This window comes from Sminthopsis crassicaudata, chromosome 5, assembly GCF_048593235.1.
Source record: "Sminthopsis crassicaudata isolate SCR6 chromosome 5, ASM4859323v1, whole genome shotgun sequence".
Classification (NCBI taxonomy): domain Eukaryota; kingdom Metazoa; phylum Chordata; class Mammalia; order Dasyuromorphia; family Dasyuridae; genus Sminthopsis; species Sminthopsis crassicaudata.
In genome coordinates this window covers 281,743,763-281,762,293 of record NC_133621.1, presented here as the reverse complement: position 1 = coordinate 281,762,293, position 18,531 = coordinate 281,743,763, and the positions used below count along the sequence as shown (strand labels likewise).

Genomic DNA, 18,531 nt, shown 5'->3' with positions numbered 1-18,531 from the left:
CCACTTCTACAACAATTTTAATAACTTAAATAAAAATCATATTATAAAATGCAGCTACATTGATTAATTAAGGTAAAGAGGCTTGACTGGAGAAAACATTTAATGAGACACATTTTCCTCCCCTGCATTCAAGTGCAGAATATTACATTTGTGGATCTATTTTGCTTAAGGGTTTTCTTTCTTATTAGAGAGTTATCTGTGGGGCTAGGGAAGATACATGGGGAAATAAGAAGCCATCAGTAAAAGCCATTAATCTTCCCTTCAAATTTATCACTGCTGTTACTTGAATTGGAATGTTACATTTTTCATGGTGACTTCATTTTTAGTATTTAACCATTTGCTAATTGTTGATCACTATTCTTATTAAGAGTTCTCCACTCTCACCTCTTTTATCTTGTTCTTAGTAAAATGCCCTTAAAATCTCTCTGCTCAGAGATGGGGGGCTACAGCTGCATAATGTTGCAATGCTATTAGGTTTTCCTATGAGGGAGAGCTCTAAGTTGTATTGGTTTCAGGGGATGATTGTGTCAGACAGGATCCATCATGAAATAACAATGGTGTTCCTGACAGGGATCAATAAAACTGAATGAAGAAATAGATAAAATAATCCTATAATAGAATATAACTCACAACCCATAAATTGTGATCTTTAAGAAGATCGAATGATCTCTTTCCTAGGAAATTCCTTTTAAGACTTGTAAATAAATTTTCAAATAATTTTAATAAGCTTCCAAAAAATTACAAGATTTGAAAGTAGATGATAAATAAGACTTCTGGTTTTTAACTCATTTATTTTATGGAAATGTTCACTTTATCAGGTTCATTTATGTTCTTGGAGTTTTAGAGATTTTTATTTTTTTCTTTGTATTTGTTACATGATTCACTTATAATTGTTGTCACTGAGAAATATGAAGTGAAACTCCAAATTTGCATAGATTTAGTACATTTTTACAACAGTGAATATGTCTCAGATGAATAGACTGAATTTAATACAAATGGGTTGAAATATTTACTTATTTACCTCATTAATTAATAACTCTTTAAGTCATAAAATTAGTCATGATGATCCTTCCTTTTGTAGACTTCTCAATGTCATTTTAGCTTAACTACATTTTACTTTTTAAATGAATATTCTTATTATACCTGTTGATAGATAGTAGTTAAATAAACTGTATTTTGCATTGTGTTGCTTTATTTCTCTTTACAGTCAAGAAAACAGCATCTCATTAGTGAAAGCATATTGGAATGAACTCTTTACCCTCGGTCTTGCCCAGTGCTCCCAAGTAATGAACGTGGCCATGATATTAGCAGCATTTGTTAATCGTCTTCACAATAGCCTTCAGCAAGGTAAAAAAAAAAAAAAAAAAATGCCTCCTTTTCTTTTTCAGGATAGAAGAGAATGTTTTATAGAATCTTGTTTAGGTGAACATTTAAAAACTTGTCCAAAAGTCTCTATAGATGTCTTATATGTATCAAGTACCTCTTTTTCATTAACTATCAGATTTTTATTAAAGAGTTCAGAAAAAATAGCATCCAGATGTTGCAATAATGGGTAGTATTATGGGGATGAGTAATGTCTTCCAAAGTCACTTAAGGTTGACTTGCCCAGAATGCAAGTTTGTTAACTTCTGTGGTGAAATGACTAGATACTCACACTATCTGGTTAGCCTACCTCCATCCTGGCATTGACATACTAGCAAACTGAACGAATTATTACCAGGTTTTCTGATAAAGGTAGAATCAGGCTAAAAGGAGTTGGCTGCTCTCAAGGGTTATCTTTATCAGATAGTGATGGTTTGAATGCTGATAGCTATATTAGTTGTTCTTTTTTTAAGGCAGGGGTTCAGAAATGATTGGTTTGCATCCCAGTAACTTAACTGTGTGTCTTAATTTCATCAATAAGAAGTCACATGTTAGTACTGCCATGTGTGCAGAGAGAGGAGCAGATAGCAAGGTCTGAGTAGCATTTATAATTTACTTGTCTTTTGTCAGTTTCAGAAGATGGCTGACCTAAATACTTCATCCTTTAAGTTTCTTTTGCTTCAGACATCTCTTATCCTTGAACTTGAATAAATCTTACTTTTACGTCTCTAGGCCTTATTTCTATCCAGATACTTACCATGCCACACTTTATAGCTCAAAATATTATTTGTAACATTTTAAAATTCTGGAAGATTATATTTCTGTTTTTCTCCCTCCTATCCTCAAAGAAATATAAATAAGTGAATTTTGTTCCCAGAATTTTAAATCTTTAGCATGTTTTAATTATTCTTTGCTTTTTGGCAGATTGTAGTTTTTTGAGTGTGTTCTTTTGGATTCACACTTCTAAATGTTAAGTTTGTGAAATTTTATGAAGAGGAAATAATTGCCTTTACTACTTTTCTGCATGTTTTTGTATTCTGAAGAGCTTTCCTCTTTTTGTCTTGCATTATTGCTTCATTTTCAAGTCTTCTTTAGAAATTCTCAGGTTTAGTAAGACTATCAGAATTGATCAAACAACATGTAAAAAATGAAATGTCATTTTTCCATAATTACATAATACTAAGATTTTTTTCTATCATTCCAGATAAACTGTCAACAGAGAGAGGAAAAGTCATGATGGAGCATATCTTTAAGCTCCAAGAGTTCTGTAACAGTATGGTCAAACTCTGCCTGGATGGGTATGAGTATGCCTATCTGAAAGCCATAGTGCTCTTTAGTCCAGGTGAGTAACCTTGAGCTTATATTGAAATTATAGACACGTAGACAATCTACCCAGAATCTTGTTGTCAAAATACTTGTGGGTTATGCCTGCATCACATCCTCCTTGTGAGTCATTTTATCTGTGGGTTTTAACTTTACCTCTTGGAGGCTGAGCACAGTCCCCTTCTCTAGTCCAAGAGCAGTTCAGATGGAAACTTTGGATCTGATCTTAGCTATGTTTCACTTTTTAGGTATACCTTTCCTTGGTATTTTTATGGCTAAGATCTAGGAAACAAAGGTCTTTGTCTTTACAGATAAAATTACAGAAATCTAATATAATTCTTTCCTCCCCCCAACATTTATATTTATTACATTAAAGATATCTGCTATATGTAAAATAATTTTTAGCATTTTTTTTTTAAATTTTGAGTTCCAAATTCTTTCTCTTCCTCCTTTTCTTCCCCCCTTTTTGAGATGGCAAACAAAAGTTGATATAGATTATACTTGTGAAGTCATGCAAAATATATTTCCATATTAGCTATGTTGCAAAAAAAAAAGAACACAGCATCCCTCCTCCCAACACACACATGCACACACACAAGAAAAATAAAGAAAGTTTAAAAATTATGTTTCAGTCTTCATTCAGACTCCATTAGTTCTTTCTCTGGAGGTAGAAAGCATTTTTCATCATACTTTCTTAAGAATTGTCTTGAATCATTGTATGTATCTATTAGAATAAGTCATTCACAGTTGGTCATTGTTCAATGTTTTTGTTGCCATGTACAGTGCTCCCTAGGTTCTGATTACTTCATTCTGAATCATCGCACATGCACAAAAAAACACCAATCATAAAAATAATTACTAATTGATATTTAAAAATAAAGAAGAAATAAGTATAAAAAATTTAGGAAGAGTTCTCTGGTGACTAATATAGAGTAAAGAAAAGAATTAAAAGGATCTGGAACTATTTAATGAAGCTAAATTGTATGTAAATGTAAATTTACAGTATTTTCAGAATCTGTAGTTTCAAAACTAAGAATTTAGTTTTATCTTTGTTGGTTATTTCTTTTTATGTTGAAAGTCTCCAGGTTTTAGGATTCAAAGTGTGTATATATGCAATGGTAACTTATACTTCCTGCTAGGCAACTAGGGGGACTCCATGGTACACAGATGGCTGGTTCTGTGAAGCATGAACATTCATCTTCACGAATTCAAATCAGAGCTATTACCTATGTGACTCTAGTCAAGTCACTTAATCCTGTTTGCCTCAGTTTCCTCATCTATAATCTGCTCATCATTTCTTATAGCACAATAACATTTTATAACAGTAACATTTCGTTAAAGCTTGTTCAGTCATTCCCCGGTTGATGGACATCCTGTCAATTTCCAGCTCCACATAAAGAGTTACTATAAATAGTTTTGTATAAATAGGTTCTTTCCTTTTTTTTTTTTTTTTTGATCTCTTTGGGTTCTAGACTATTTGTACTATTGCTGAATCAGCAGATTAAAACAATTTGGAGGTAGTTCCAAATTGTTGATTGGACCAGTTCAAAACTTCACAGTATATTAGTGTTCCACTTTTTCCACATCCCCTCCAACATTTGTCATTTTCCTTTTTTGTCATATTAACCAATATAATAAGGGTGAGATGGTACCTTAGAACACCAGATAAATATTTAGATAAAAGTTTTAATTTTCATTTCTCTAGTCATCAGTGTTTTAGAACATTTTTTTCATGTGATTGTAAATACCTTTGGTTTTTTTTGTTGTTGTTTTTTTTTTTAGTTTTTTTTCTGAAAACTGCCTGTTCATATTCTTTGACCATTTGTCAATTGGAGAATGATTCTTATTCTTATAGATTCGATTTATTTTTATATATATTAGAGAAAGGAGGTCTTTATCTGAGACATTTGCTATAAATTCCCTCCCCCAATTTACTGCTTTCCCTCTCATCACAATTTCTAAAAGAAAATGTTCCATTTTGTTTTTCGACACTGTTATTTCTCTGCTAATTCTCTAGTATTAATTCCAGTGAAACAAACAAAAACTGGATTACCTGCTGAATATTGCAAAATTGACACTGCTCAAAAATTTTTGACGAATATGATTTTTGGATTGAATTTCAAAGACTGTACAGAATAATGTGAACTGTAGGAAAATCTGCTGGCCTTGAGTGACAAAATTTAAAAAGCTTTTTTATTATTATTGTTTCTAATGTTTTACATGAGTTAAATCATGTCTGCCCATTTCTTGCTTTAGCCAGTTTGCCAGCTTTGTTACTCTATTCTCCAGGCTCATAGACATAGCTGAAAGTAAAATATTTTTCCAAGCTGACATACAATTTAGCTTCATTAAATTAAATAGTGCCAGATCCTTTTAATTCTTATTTTTTTGTTCTATGTTAGTCACCAGAGAGCTCTTCCTAAATTTTTTATACTTTTTTATTAATTTTAAATATCAATTAGTAATTATTTTTATAATTGATGTTTTTTGATGCATGTACTATTGATAATTGCCTTAAAGAATTTTCCTAGGGGCAGTTAGGTGATGGATAGAGCACCAATCCTGAAGTCAGGAGGACCTGAATTCAAATCTGGTCTCAGACACTTAACATTTCCTGGCTGTGTGACCCTGGGCAAGTCACTTAACCCTAATTGCTTCAGCAAAATTAAAAAAAAAAAAATTCCTTTACTATTTTGTGCTAGCAGTATTTTGGCTACCATAGTAATAATATCTTCAAAATCTATAGTTTCAAAACTAAGAATTTCTTTTTATCTTTGTTGGTTATTTCTTTTTATGCAGAAGTCTTCAGGTTTTAGAATTCCAAGTATCGTATATATACAATGATAACTTATACTTCCTGCCAAACAGCTAGGAGGCTTCATGGTACACAAAGGGCTGGTTCTGAAGCATGAAGATTCATCTTCACGAATTCAAATCAGAGCTATTAGCTATGTGACCCTGAACAAGACACTTAATCCTATTTGCCTCAGTTTCCTCATCTATAAAATTAGCTTAAGAAGGAGATGACAAACTGCTTCAGCATCTTTCAAAAAACCTCCAAAAATGATTCACAAAGGGAGACATAACTGAAAGATTGAACAACAATAACATATTATTTCACTTTATAGTTTACAAAGTACTTCTCTCATGTCAGTGGTATAAAAAGTGTAAATGTTGCTATTCTTCGATACCTTGGTTATTGTCTGCACTCTGGATCAGCACACCATCTTATTTAATTAATCCCTAAAATGAGTCCCCACTGCTGCTGTGATCTCCTTAGGAGAGGTTACAGTGCTATCACTTCTCTTTTTGCAGAAGCTTGAGTCTTTTCTAATGCAGGCTAAGACCACATTGACTTTCTTAGTTGCCTTTGTACTGTGTACATGCACTGAATTTTTTGTCCATTAAATGCCAATACTTTCAAATGAACTACTACCTAGCTATGGGCTCCCTTCTAGTACTTGCCAAGCTAACTTTTGGAAATGTTCTCCATTTCTTAACTATTCTGTTCTGAGCTGTGCTCTTAGGACTCCAATAGCATGTGGGCTGCATCACTGTTCAGTGGTCAGTCCTTCTGTTGATCTCATCTCTCCCCCTCCCCCCCTTTTATGCTTAATGGTATGTTTGTTTGTTTGTTTGTTTGTTTTGCTGAGGTACAACAGGGTCACACAGCTAGGAAGTGTTAAGTGTCTGAGGTCAAATTTTAACTCAGGTCCTCCTGACTTCAAAGCTGGTGCTCTAACCACTATGCCATCTAGCTGCCCCTTAAGGGTATTTTTTATGCTTTTTTAATGCTTAGTAGTATTTTTTCCATAATTATATATAAACAGCTTTCATCATCTTTGTAAAATTTTGAGTTACATATTTTTCTCTCTCCCTCCCTTATTTCCCCCTTCTCCAAGACAACAAGCAATCTGATATAGACTATACATGTGTAGTCATATTAAACAGATTTCTATATTAGTCATGTTGTGAAAAGAAGAATCAGAACAAAAGGGAAAAACCATGACAAAGAAAAAATCCCCCAAATGTGAAAATAGTATACTTTAGTATGCATTCAGACTTTGTAGTTCTTTCTCTGCATGTGGATGGCATTTTTCATCATGGGTCTTTTGGAATTTTCTTTTATCATTTCATAGCTAAGGATAGTTAAGTCTATCATTTGATAAAGTTGATCACTCTACAGTGTTGCTCTTACTGTATACGATGTTCTCCTGGTTCTTATCACTTCACTCCACATCACTTCATGTAAGTCTTTGAAATCTCCCTGCTCATCATTATTTCTTATAGCAAATAATACTCCCTTAAATTTATATATCACAGTTTGTTCAGCCATTCTCCACCTGATGGGCATCCATTTACTTTCTGATTCCTTACCACTACAAAAAGAGCTTCTACAAACATTTCTGCACATGTGGATCCTTTCCCCTTTTTTATGATCTCTTTGGGATATAGGCCCCGTAGAGATACTGCTGGATTTAAGGGTAAGCACAGTTTGAAGGCCCTTTGGGTACTGTTCCAGATTGCTCTCCAGAATGGTCAGATCAGTTCCCAATTTCACCAACAACCCACCTAAACTCATCTTGTCACAAGCCAAATGCGCCTGCCCTCCTCACATTCCCTTTCCTATCTTCATCTTTTCTCTGTCCGTGGCTGTCATTGTCACTTCTGTGATTGTCTAGATCATCTTTAGAGCTTTCTTCCTTGGATCCTTCTGGTTCATTCTCACATCATCCTACACCCCTAAAAGTCTGCACTTGTATTTGGGATGATTTCCTGCCCCCTTGTGTCTGTGGTGTGCAGCCATGATGTCGGTTTTATTTAAACTTGGCTCTTCACTCAGAAAACTTTCCCTTCTTCCAGATCCCAAGCAACTCTGAGTTATCTGATAGTTTTCAAGGCCCTTCCTACTCCACTGCATCCTGCCTGCTGAGCTTTGTTCCAACCAGACTACTTCGCCCTGTAGATAGCCCTTGCTCCTTTGCAATCTGTCATTTTCTTTCCTTCCTCGGTGGCCTTTCCAGATTACCCTGACTGGACGATGTAGCTCACATCCTGCTGTGTTAGTGAAGTCTTCTCCAGTCCCTTTATGTCACTTGCAAAATCCTTGATTCCATGTAGCATGTTGTGGTCTCAGATTTTTTTCGGATTATCCAGAGCTGCTCTGTATGTGCATTAGTCTTGTTGTTCTCACTCTGTTTTTATCTTGGACACTTTTGGTCTTCTCCATAGAAATGCCATTGGAAGGAATCCTGCTACTGGAGTGAGGACACAGTAAAGATTTGATTGATAAGGAGATTGTGGGATAAAGAACACCCCTGTTTAGAATTTAAGGCCAATAGTCAATGTTTTTTATTATGAATTTATTGTTTAATCATTTTCAATAGTGTCTAGCTCTGTGGATTTTTCAGATTTTCTTGGCAGAGAAACTGGAGTGGTTTTCCATTTCCTTCTCTGGCTAATATGACTGGTGAGGAAACTGAAGCGAAGAGCATAAGGACTTGCCCAGGGTCATGCAGCTAGTAGATGCCTGAGGTCAGATTTGAATTCAAGTCTTCCTGACTCCAGGCCTGGGGCTCTATCCACTGCACCACCTGGATACCTTTGTTCTGAAGTTAATAAATCCCAAATAAAATATGTCTTTCAAGGACATTACTTTTTTTCTTAATATCTATTCTTAGCATTTTTAAAATCACTCAAGTGAAATTCTAGTGACTATTATCTGTACATTTTTTCTTAGTAACTTCAGGGCTGCTTTACAGCCCTTCCCCCATTCTAACTCCTGCTCAAATGCTAGGGTAGTTAAGCATCCCTTTCAAGTGACCTTTTCTGTGCCAGTACTGAGCTAAGTAGGGGATATGTTCTTTCAAGTGCCCTCAATTTCCCACTTCCTCAATTTATTCATTTCCATAGACACCACTTCCATTTCCTGTCAGCTATAGATGGAGATAGTCACAACCATGATCTTGCTACAAATCTTTTTCTTCCATTTCATTAACTCTGAGATCCCTTTGTTTGATGATAATCTTTCATCATTTCATCTTATCTTATTACTCCTATTCTTGTTATCCATTCTCTTGGTTGCCTGTCTTCTCTGAAATTGTCCCGTTAGTTATGTTTATGGTATGGTATGGTATAGTTTATTAAGTGCTTGGTTGAACTTAATTTAGTTAACAAGCCAGAAGCAGACTTAGAATAAAGACCAGTTTCTGAATTACAACTCAGAACTCTATTTATTAGATTATCCTTTAATTAAAGATCATTAAACAGTGACATCCATTACTTCAGAAGCAATGTTTCTCTCGAGTGTTTGCTGATTCTGTTATAGGATGCATGTGCTAGAATTCATCCATATATTGTGTGGCTTTTATCCATAAGGACATTAATCCATCAGCAGCTGAGAGGAATGAAATGGCAGCCTGGGACAATGTAACAGCAGAAGATTGGACAAGTACATTCTTTTTTGTCCTGATGCTTTAGCTGTTTAACCCAGGGTTAGAGACAAGGGGGTGACTGAGCTAAAGCTACTGTCAAAGGCTTCATAAAAAGGGAATGTTCAGGGATGATGTTCTCTAGTGCTGTTGGTAGTTCACTGAGCCACTCTGCTTGGTCCTAGTACCCAATTAGGCTTTCTTACCTAGGGTAACCACATCTGCCTTATTGTTTCAGATCATCCAGGCCTAGAAAACATGGGACAGATTGAGAAATTTCAAGAAAAAGCTTACATGGAATTTCAAGATTACATAACAAAAACATACCCAGATGATACCTACAGGTTCGTAGAATTTAAATGATTGTGTAATATTATTCTTTTCTGTAACAAATGAGATGAGATATGCAAATCTGAAATGTGATAATAAATGCCAGCTGTTGGTGGTGGTTGTAAGTACTAGTAGTGGTAGTAATAGTAGTAGTAGTAGTGGTGGTGGTGGTGGTAGAAGTAGTAGCAGCAGCACTAGTAGTGGTAGTGGTGGTGGTGGTGGTAGTAGTAGTAGCAGCAGTAGTAGTGGTGATAGTAGTGGTGGGGGTGGGGGTGGTAGTAGTGGTGGGGGGGTAGTAGTAGCAGTGATAGTAGTGGTGGTAATAGTAATAGTGGTAATGACAATAGTAGTAGTGGTATAGTACTAGAGTAGTGGTAATAGTGATAGTAGTAGTAATATAGTAGTAGTTGTAGTGGTAGTTATTCTTGTACCTAGGGAATTATAAAAAAGGCCAATTCAGTCATGCTCATTAGAATTCCTTTAGAAATTAACATTAATATCTCTAGTTAAATTTATTTCAAAAATTTGGGTGAGGAATTTTGTGTCGTGTCAGGAGTTTTTTTTCAGAGTCATTTCATTCATTTGTTTAATCTTTGAAGCTGGGTCTTTGTTGTCTCCCCAGGCTTGGTCCCATTGCTGCTCAGCCCCCATGGAAGCTTTACCTTACTTAGGCTCTGACCTGGGCCAGGCTGCGCCTCCATCTTCAGCCTGGAGCCTGCCAACCAAAATTCCCTGTTTCTCCCCCTACCTTCTACTGTGATCTCCCTAAGACCAGGGTTAGAGGCAAGTGCCTTCTCACCTGACTCAGTTATAGACATTTAAATAAACTTTATCTTGGTTTTTGTGCTCTTCTCTTTTTCTGTGCGTTGAAATGAATGGGATGGGACAGGTCTGGGAGCAGGAGAAGAGATCAGTTCAAAGTTCTTACAAGATCTTTATTGCTTTTCCTCCTGATCTTGGGATTCAAGGCCCTTTACATCAAGTTCCAGCCTCCTGTCCAGCCTTCCCCTTCTGGTACTTTCTGTTGTTGTTCAGTCACTCAATTATGTCACTCTTTATGATTCCCTTCAACCCTCCATTATCTCCTGAAATCTGTCCAAGTTTATATTTATTACTTCCATGACACTCTATCCATCTCATCCTCTGCCATCTCCTTTCCCTTTTGCCTTCAATCTTTCCCAGTATCAGGGTCTTTTCATTGAGTCCTGTCTTCTCATTATGTGGCCAAAGCATTTAAGCTTCAGATTTTGTATTTGACCTTCCAGTGAATACTCTTAGTTAATTTCTTTAAATGTTGACTGATTTGATCTCCTTGCCATCCGAGGGATTCTCAAAAGTCTTCAGCACTGCAAATTGAAAGCATTAATATAACTTTCCTTTAGTCTATATACCATAGCTTTGACTGTATAGCCTTTTGTTAACAAGGTGGTATTTCTGCTTTTTAGTCTGCTGTTCAGATTTGCCAAAGCTTTCTTTCTAAGGAGCAAGCATCTTTTATGATTGCAAGCTACTGCATGCAGTCATTTTTGAGCCCAGAATATAACATCTGACACTTCCATTTCCTTGCCAGGAAGTGATGGCAAAGTTGGCAAGATCTTTGTACTCTCTGTATTAAATCTCATATTCTGTTCCAGATAAAAGGGAACTAATCTCCAGCTATTATTCAAAAAGCCCTTTGGATCCTTGTGTAAAGTTTATTTGAGCTTCAGGTGGTGATGTTCATTCTGGGGATTCTATAAACCTGCCTGACCATTACTTGTATTTCTTCTCAAGCCTTCTATCTTCAGAGCAAAGTCTTAAGTCAGAAAGTCTACTCTTTCTTGCTTCAAGGAAAAGTACCTCTATTTTTTCTTCTGCATACTTCCACTTCTCTGAATCTTCTCCAACATCATTATGTCTATCTTGATACAGAATCACCAGAATTGCATAGGTTATTCCAGAGATGGCTGCCAGCATTCTTTGACTGGGAATTTAAGATAATCATTTCAACTTTGTTTCTAGTACCTTTCCCAATTGTCTACCAATATTTTGTAGGTCCCCTTGGATTGATGTTAACAGGGATCTGTATTTGTGGGCACATAGATCTTTAATTGTAATTGATAGTGTTGCTGCCATCCTCTTATCTGAATGTGGTTGGGATTAAAACTCGAGGTCCATTGAAGCTCATCTTTCATTTTGCTGCTCTTCACATACCCAGTTTCCTTCAGCACACTTAGTCAGGAGATCTGGGATTGAATCCCAGCTTATATTCTTCTTTGAGGTGTAAGTTTAGGGACAAATAATGAATCTCTTTAAACTTTATTGTTCTGTTAAGTGTCAATGATAATACTTGCTCTGCCTTCCTGTAATTTGTAGAACTTCATGTTCAAAATAAACGTGGTATTTTGTTAATGTGATCACTTATTTATTGGTTTAGTGTTTGACTTGTAGAAGAATTTAGTGTCATATAGAATAAGTCAGCAAGTTTATTTATTAGGTACTTACTGTTTGCCAGATATTGAGTTCAATACTGGGAATATAAAGGCAGGCAAAACCAATCCTTTATCAAACAGTTCATCATCTAAGGGGCTGAGGATGAAGAGAAAAAAACCAAACAAACTAAAACATGTTAACAAAGTACATACATACAAGGTATATACAGATTAGATGTAATATAATCTTGGAAGAAGAAACTTCCCACTGGTTTCTGGGAAGAAGAGGAGTTCCTGCAGAACCCGGGATTGAAGTTAAATTTTGAAGGAGCCTGGGGAACTGAGAGGTAGAAAGGGATGTGAGGGTAGAGAGAGGAAGAGGCAGAATGAAGCCCCATAGCTGCATCAGGAAGCATGTAGACCAAGAACGAAATGCAGAGACACGGAAAGGGAGGAAGAGTGAGACTAGAATGAGCTTTACAGGGCAAACAAGTTTTATCTTTGACCCTAAGGATAATAGGAATCACTGGACCCTATTGAGTGTGTAGGAAGAAGGTGTCACTGTAGACAGTCACCTTGATGGTGAAAAAAGGGTGGATCAGAGTAAGTAGAGATCTGGAGCATTTTAGAATCATTTACTAAGTTATTGCAGTAATCAAGGCACGAGGTGATGGTGCCCTGGGCTAGATTAGTGACTGCATGAGAGAAACGAAGGGAATGTATACAAGAGATATTATTCATCATTGGATTGGATATGTGGATTGAGATTGAAGGTCAAGGATGATACCAAATTACAAACCTGGATTACTGGAAGGATCATGGTGCCCTTGGCTACACCAGTATAGTGTTGAAAAGGGGAGGGTTTTGGGGAAAGTTAGTGAGCTCTGCTTTGGATGAAAGGCAAGCAAACAGTTCTTTCAGAGATTTCTAGTTCATGTTAATTTTCTCTTTAAAAATCTGTTTCTTAGGTAACTGTACAAATATGTATACATATATTTAACATATACTTTAACATATATGGAACTACCTGCCATCTAGGGGAGGGGGTGGAGGAAAGGAGGGGAAAAGTTGGAACAGAAGTTTTTGCAAGGGTCAAAATTGAAAAATTACCCATGAATATGTTTTGGATATAATAAAAAGCTATAATAAAAAAAATAAAATTTAAAAAATCCGTTTCTTTTCTTAGAAAAATCTTTGACAATTCTTTTATCGCTTTCATCATAGGCGTCTTCTTCCACTTCTCCTCTTGTTCTCCCTTTTCCCCCAAAAAATACTTCAGACTCTATTTTATGGATAACTGTGAATTAAACACTTCATTTTCCATTTTAAACTTTCCAAAATCTGAGATTTAAGTCAAGCCACAGACTATGTGTATATACAAAATTCTTATATTTTTCCTCTTTAAATTTTATGAATGTTACTATAATTTCCATTGGCAATGTATAACAATAGTGTAAGAAAGCAAGCATACAAGGTGAAACTAAAAACCCATACTAAGATACTAAGTGAATGTAGATTTATCTCTTAAGTTCTCCTTTATTTCTCTTTGTCTGATTTGTCTTGTTTTTGTATTTTTAGGTTATCCAAGCTACTTCTTAGATTACCTGCACTAAGGTTGATGAGTGCTACTATTACAGAAGAATTATTTTTTAAAGGTCTCATTGGCAATGTGCGAATTGACAGCGTTATCCCATACATTTTTAAGATGGAGACTGCAGATTATAACTCTCAGATAATTGGTCACGGCATTTGAAAGCTTGATGTAGTGGTGCTGTAGACATAAACTCATTTCTTCAAAACACAAGAAACCACACTATATCTGATCTTTCCACCATATCTGGACATTTTATTTTTAATATCTGACTGAAATCTAAAATGGTTTCTTTTTCACATGACCTTCAAGAATTTGTAAGTGACAACTCAGCACGTACTAGGAATAAACATCATCTTCTTTCCTAGTCTCATATTTAAGTGGATGAGGAGTCTTCAGAATTCAGCCTTGGCAAAGAGCCATCAGGAGCACCACAGACCTGTGTGAGCTAAGATGTCTCTGCACATTTCATGTTGGAAAAATAATAATAAATTCATTTTCCTTTCAGAGTGTTGTTCTATTTATGTTTAATTTAATCATGAACCAATATGAAAACTCAATGGTCTGAAATTCCTAACGAGCCCAAGAATTGCCTTCAATTTTCACATTTCTGTAATAGAACTCAATTTTGTTTCAATTAATATGTGAAAAAGAAATAGGTTTTTTGCTTAATGGTGTGATGATGCCATTAACACTGCAGGGAAATCAAAGTAGAAATTTTTTTTTTTTTAAACTTTTGTAAATACCGTTGATATCCCCTAGTACAGCATTCCCATTGCTGGCAATGGGTCATGGGCAATTCTGGATGTTCAGGGTTGATATTTTAGTGTTGTCTACTAGTAGGTAATGAGCACTTTTTATTTATGCAGTAGAAAATTGGTTTATGAGTAAAGTGTTGACTAATACACTTTATTCTGTGTTCTCCATTTTTAGTTACTCACTGTATTTTAAGAGAACCGCACTGACTGAGCCCAGAGTTGTGTTGTGTTTTATTTTGGATTATTTTATATATATTTTAACACTAGCAAGTATAAATTGCTCTTGCTTTCTCTTTTAAAGAGCATTCTGATCTCAGGATTTTCATTTCCCACATTTCTGAGCACATTGACCCAACTGGATGATTTTGCCATCATAATTCCAGTTTGTTTGTGTTTTTTTTAAAACATGTGAGGAGAATAAATATTGATTTTAAATAGCCCATTTGCAAGAACAAATTTGAGTTGTCAGAGTAGCTGTGCTTAATTTAAAAAAAAAATCTGTATCATATGTTTTCTTTTAGCAGCAGATCTTTTAACTGCTGTGAAATGAAGAAATATGCAAGTATCCTTACGCTAGTTTAATGATAGTAGGCACTTAAGCTCCCATTATTGCTATTTCAAAAACATCTTGAGTTCTTGGTTACAGTGTCTTCCATAATATATGTTTTTTTCTAGAGTTAATTTTATATTGATTTTAAGACATTTCTTTTCTTTGTTCCCCCTGTGGATTGTTTAGCAGTTAAATTCACTGATTTGTAAAAAACAATCTGGAAATTTCATTACAGGTAGCAAAAATGAATTTTTGGTAAAGTCTTTTGTAACAAAAGAGAAACTGGAACTTTCTTGTCGTGTTCACTAATCATTACTATCTAGGAAATCAGAAATTAAAATGTGTTAGCCTATGGTCTTCTCCTGTTTATTAAGGTGGCTCTTTTTTTTGCCAGTTAAAAATGAGATTTTTGTCAATGGATTTATAATTTTAAACTGAGAGGAACAATACCTTTAGTATAAAAAACTTCAAATGGAAAAAAAATAATTTTATACTTTGTAAAATCCAATGTAGCAAGACAAGAGTTCAGGAAAATAATCCTTTAAAGTATTGTACATACAGTTAAGAGATATGTGTCTTTTAGACATTTTCCTGATTAAACTTGTAGTTATATTTGGAAGTGTTTTAAAGGACTGTATTAAAGTATCACTTGCATTACAAATTTCTGTGTCTTGTGTCTTTGTCTCATTACAATTCCTGGCTTTACTCATTACATTGTGTTCTCTTTAGACCGTTTTTGTCTTGTCAGTATGACCCTTTGCCATTTAGAAAAGGATGAATTATTATTGCTCATGCAACAGAATATATTTAAGTGCAAGGAATTAGGATTCCATAGTATAGTGAAAATCCCAAGGATCTGGATTCATATTCTGGTTCTTGTAACTGTCTGTGAGACCTTGCCAAACAGCAATTTCTTATAAAATGGAGATATGATATACAGTCTACCTTGCAAGGTAGCTGTGAGGCCAGTGCTTTGTAAGCCCTAAGAATTAAAAAAAAAAATTAAAAATATAATTAAACACAAAATATAAATATAAAAATAAAGATGAGATTAAAAGATTAAAAAAGAAACTATTAGTTTTGCTTCCATTGTATATGGGGAAATTTCATGAGCCTCAGTTTACTTCCTCATATGAGTAACAACCAATTTTAAAGAATGTTTTAAGGTTTACAAGAACCTTTTCTCATAGTAAGTAAGCCTTAATGAAAAAGGTAGTGCAAAAATTTCCCCTATAATCACAGATAAAGATATAGGCACAGAGAGCTGAAATGGTGTCAGGGTCACACCCCTTGTGTGTCAGACCTGGGACTTGATTTCGGACTTGCTCTCCAAGACCAATGTTTTTCTCACTGTACACATTGCTCTAATAATTAGATGATCCCTTTTCATGGGATCCCTTTTTCTAAATTAGATCCATTTGTCAAGGGAGAAAGGAAGGTGGGTCAGAAGATGAAGAAATCAAACCACAAAATAAATTTTAAAAGGCAAATAGAATTTTAGAAAAGTTAGGTATGATAGAGACTTGGAAAAAATTGAATGAAGACAGAAAGGAATATACTTTTTTCTCAGTGGCATAATGGAACCTACACAAAAATTGACCAACCTCAAAATCAAATTCAGAAACACAAATAATAAATGCATCTTTTGTGGATCATGATGTAATAAAAAATTATATATAATAAAGGGCCAGGGAAAAATAGAGCAAAAATTAGTTGGAACCTAAATAATCTAATCTAACGAATGAGCGAGTTAAACAACAAATCATAGACACAATTTATAATTTCATCAATAGAATGACAACAATGAGACAACATACTAAGAATTATGAGATGCAGCCAAAGCAGTTCTTGGGGGAACCCCATTTTGTATTTCTAGATGTTTATGTGAATAAAATAGAGAAAAAGAAGATTAATGAATTGGGCATACAACTAAAAAAGCTAGGAAAATAAATTAACCCACCCCCCAATTAAATACCAAATTTGGAATTCTGAAAATAAAAGGGGAGATAATAAAATTGAAAATAAAACTTTTTAACTACTAAACAAAACTGAGTTGGTTTTATGAAAAAATCAACAAAGATAAACCTTTAGTTAATTTGATTAAAAAAAGGAAAGAAGAAAATCAGATTATTAGTATCAAGAATGGAAAGGGTGAATTTTCCACCAATGAAAAGGAAATCAACAAAAATTAGGAGCTATTTTGCCCAACTATATGCCAATAAATCTGATAATTTAAGTTAAATGGATGAATACTTACAAAAATATAGATTGCCCAGATTAAAAGAGGAAAAAATTACTTAGTCCCATTTTAGAAAAAAAGAAATCGAACAAGCTAGTAATCAACTTCCTAAGAAAAAATCTCCAGGGACAGATGAATTTACATGTAAATTCTACCAACCAATAATTAATTCCAATACTATGCAAACTATTTGGAAAAATAGGGAAAGAAGGAGTCCTACCAAATTCTTTTTATGATGCTGATGATAGCTAAACCAGGAAGGACAAAAACAGGGAAAGAAAATTATAGACCAATTTCCCTAATGAATATTGATGCAAAAATCTCAAAATATTAGCAAAGAGACTGCAACAGCTTATCCCCAGAATTACCAAGTAGCATTTATACCAGAAAGGCAGGGCTGCTTCAATATTAGGAAAGCTATCAACATAATTAACTATATCAATAATCAAATTAACAAAAATCATAGGATTGTCTCAATTGATGCAGAAAAAAACTAAAAAAGCCAAACTTCTTTAAAAAGTTCCATCTGCCATTTCCACTTCTGTACTATCCATCCTTTCCTCAGCCACTCTACTGAAATTTCTTTCTCAAAGGCCACCACTGACCTCCTAATGGCTACATGCAGTAATCTGCTTTTATTTCTCCTCCTTTTTGACCTTGATAGCATTTGGTGCTTCTGGATACCCCTGCTTTGGGATTCTTCTCTTTTGGCTTCCATTCCCATAATCCCTTCTTCCTAATCCCTTGGAGTAGATGTTTTTGTCTTTGGCTCTTCTATTTCTCTCTTTGTGGTTTCATTGATTCCCATAATTTCAATTACCATTTACTTCTATGCAAATGACTTTCAAATTAAATCTTAATCTCCAATCCAAAAAGCATTTACAACACACATGTACAAGACATGAAAGGACAAAGGAATTGGGATGGAAAAAGACAAAAAGAAAAACGGCACTTGCCTTTAAGGAGCTTACATTCCACTTGCAACATACAATTTATAAAATATTAAGAATATATGTAATATATACACAGATATGCCCATATACGTATATATACAGTAGGCTTGTACATGAACATATTATATGTATATACATGTAGATATACATATCTAGATGCAAATATACATATAAAATATGCATATATGTTTCTTTTTTTCCTTTTCATTTCCCTTTCCTTCCTTTTTTTTTCTTTTTGTGCATAGATCTTAGTGCAATGTTGAATCCATAATCAATAAATATTGATTAATTTTCCTTTCCTCCTTATACCCATTGCCCAGTGCAGTGCTATGCTTGTGAAAGGTTGTCAGTCATCATTGTGGTTAATGGAAAAAGGATTAGATTTAAGAATTAGGGGACCTGAGTTCAAATTCTAGCTTTGAAGTGAGTGTCAGCATCTTTCTGTGTCATTTTGGATGCTAGTATTCCCAATACATAACTTAGAACTTATTAGATGCAAGAGCTTATTGTATTATTTTACTCCATGTTGGCTCAATCAATGGAAACTTGCTCTGGCTGAGCAGCTCATTTTATTTCTTTGCTC

The 18,531-nt window shown here is 34.7% G+C and overlaps 1 protein-coding gene across 5 annotated transcripts in view; it reads left to right on the top strand.

The window, feature by feature from the left end:
• LOC141544764 (nuclear receptor subfamily 2 group C member 1) overlaps nucleotides 1-13,955 on the top strand; it is a 266,102-nt gene extending 252,147 nt beyond the window's left edge. For all 5 annotated transcript variants that reach the window (XM_074271280.1, XM_074271283.1, XM_074271282.1 and 2 more), the window contains 4 exons: nucleotides 1,208-1,347; nucleotides 2,567-2,704; nucleotides 9,355-9,460; nucleotides 13,436-13,955. In XM_074271280.1, the coding sequence (XP_074127381.1) occupies nucleotides 1,208-1,347; nucleotides 2,567-2,704; nucleotides 9,355-9,460; nucleotides 13,436-13,610 (559 nt within the window). In that variant the 3' untranslated portion in view covers nucleotides 13,611-13,955. The remainder of the gene's footprint in view (nucleotides 1-1,207; nucleotides 1,348-2,566; nucleotides 2,705-9,354; nucleotides 9,461-13,435) is intronic.
• Nucleotides 13,956-18,531: the final 4,576 nt, after the last annotated feature.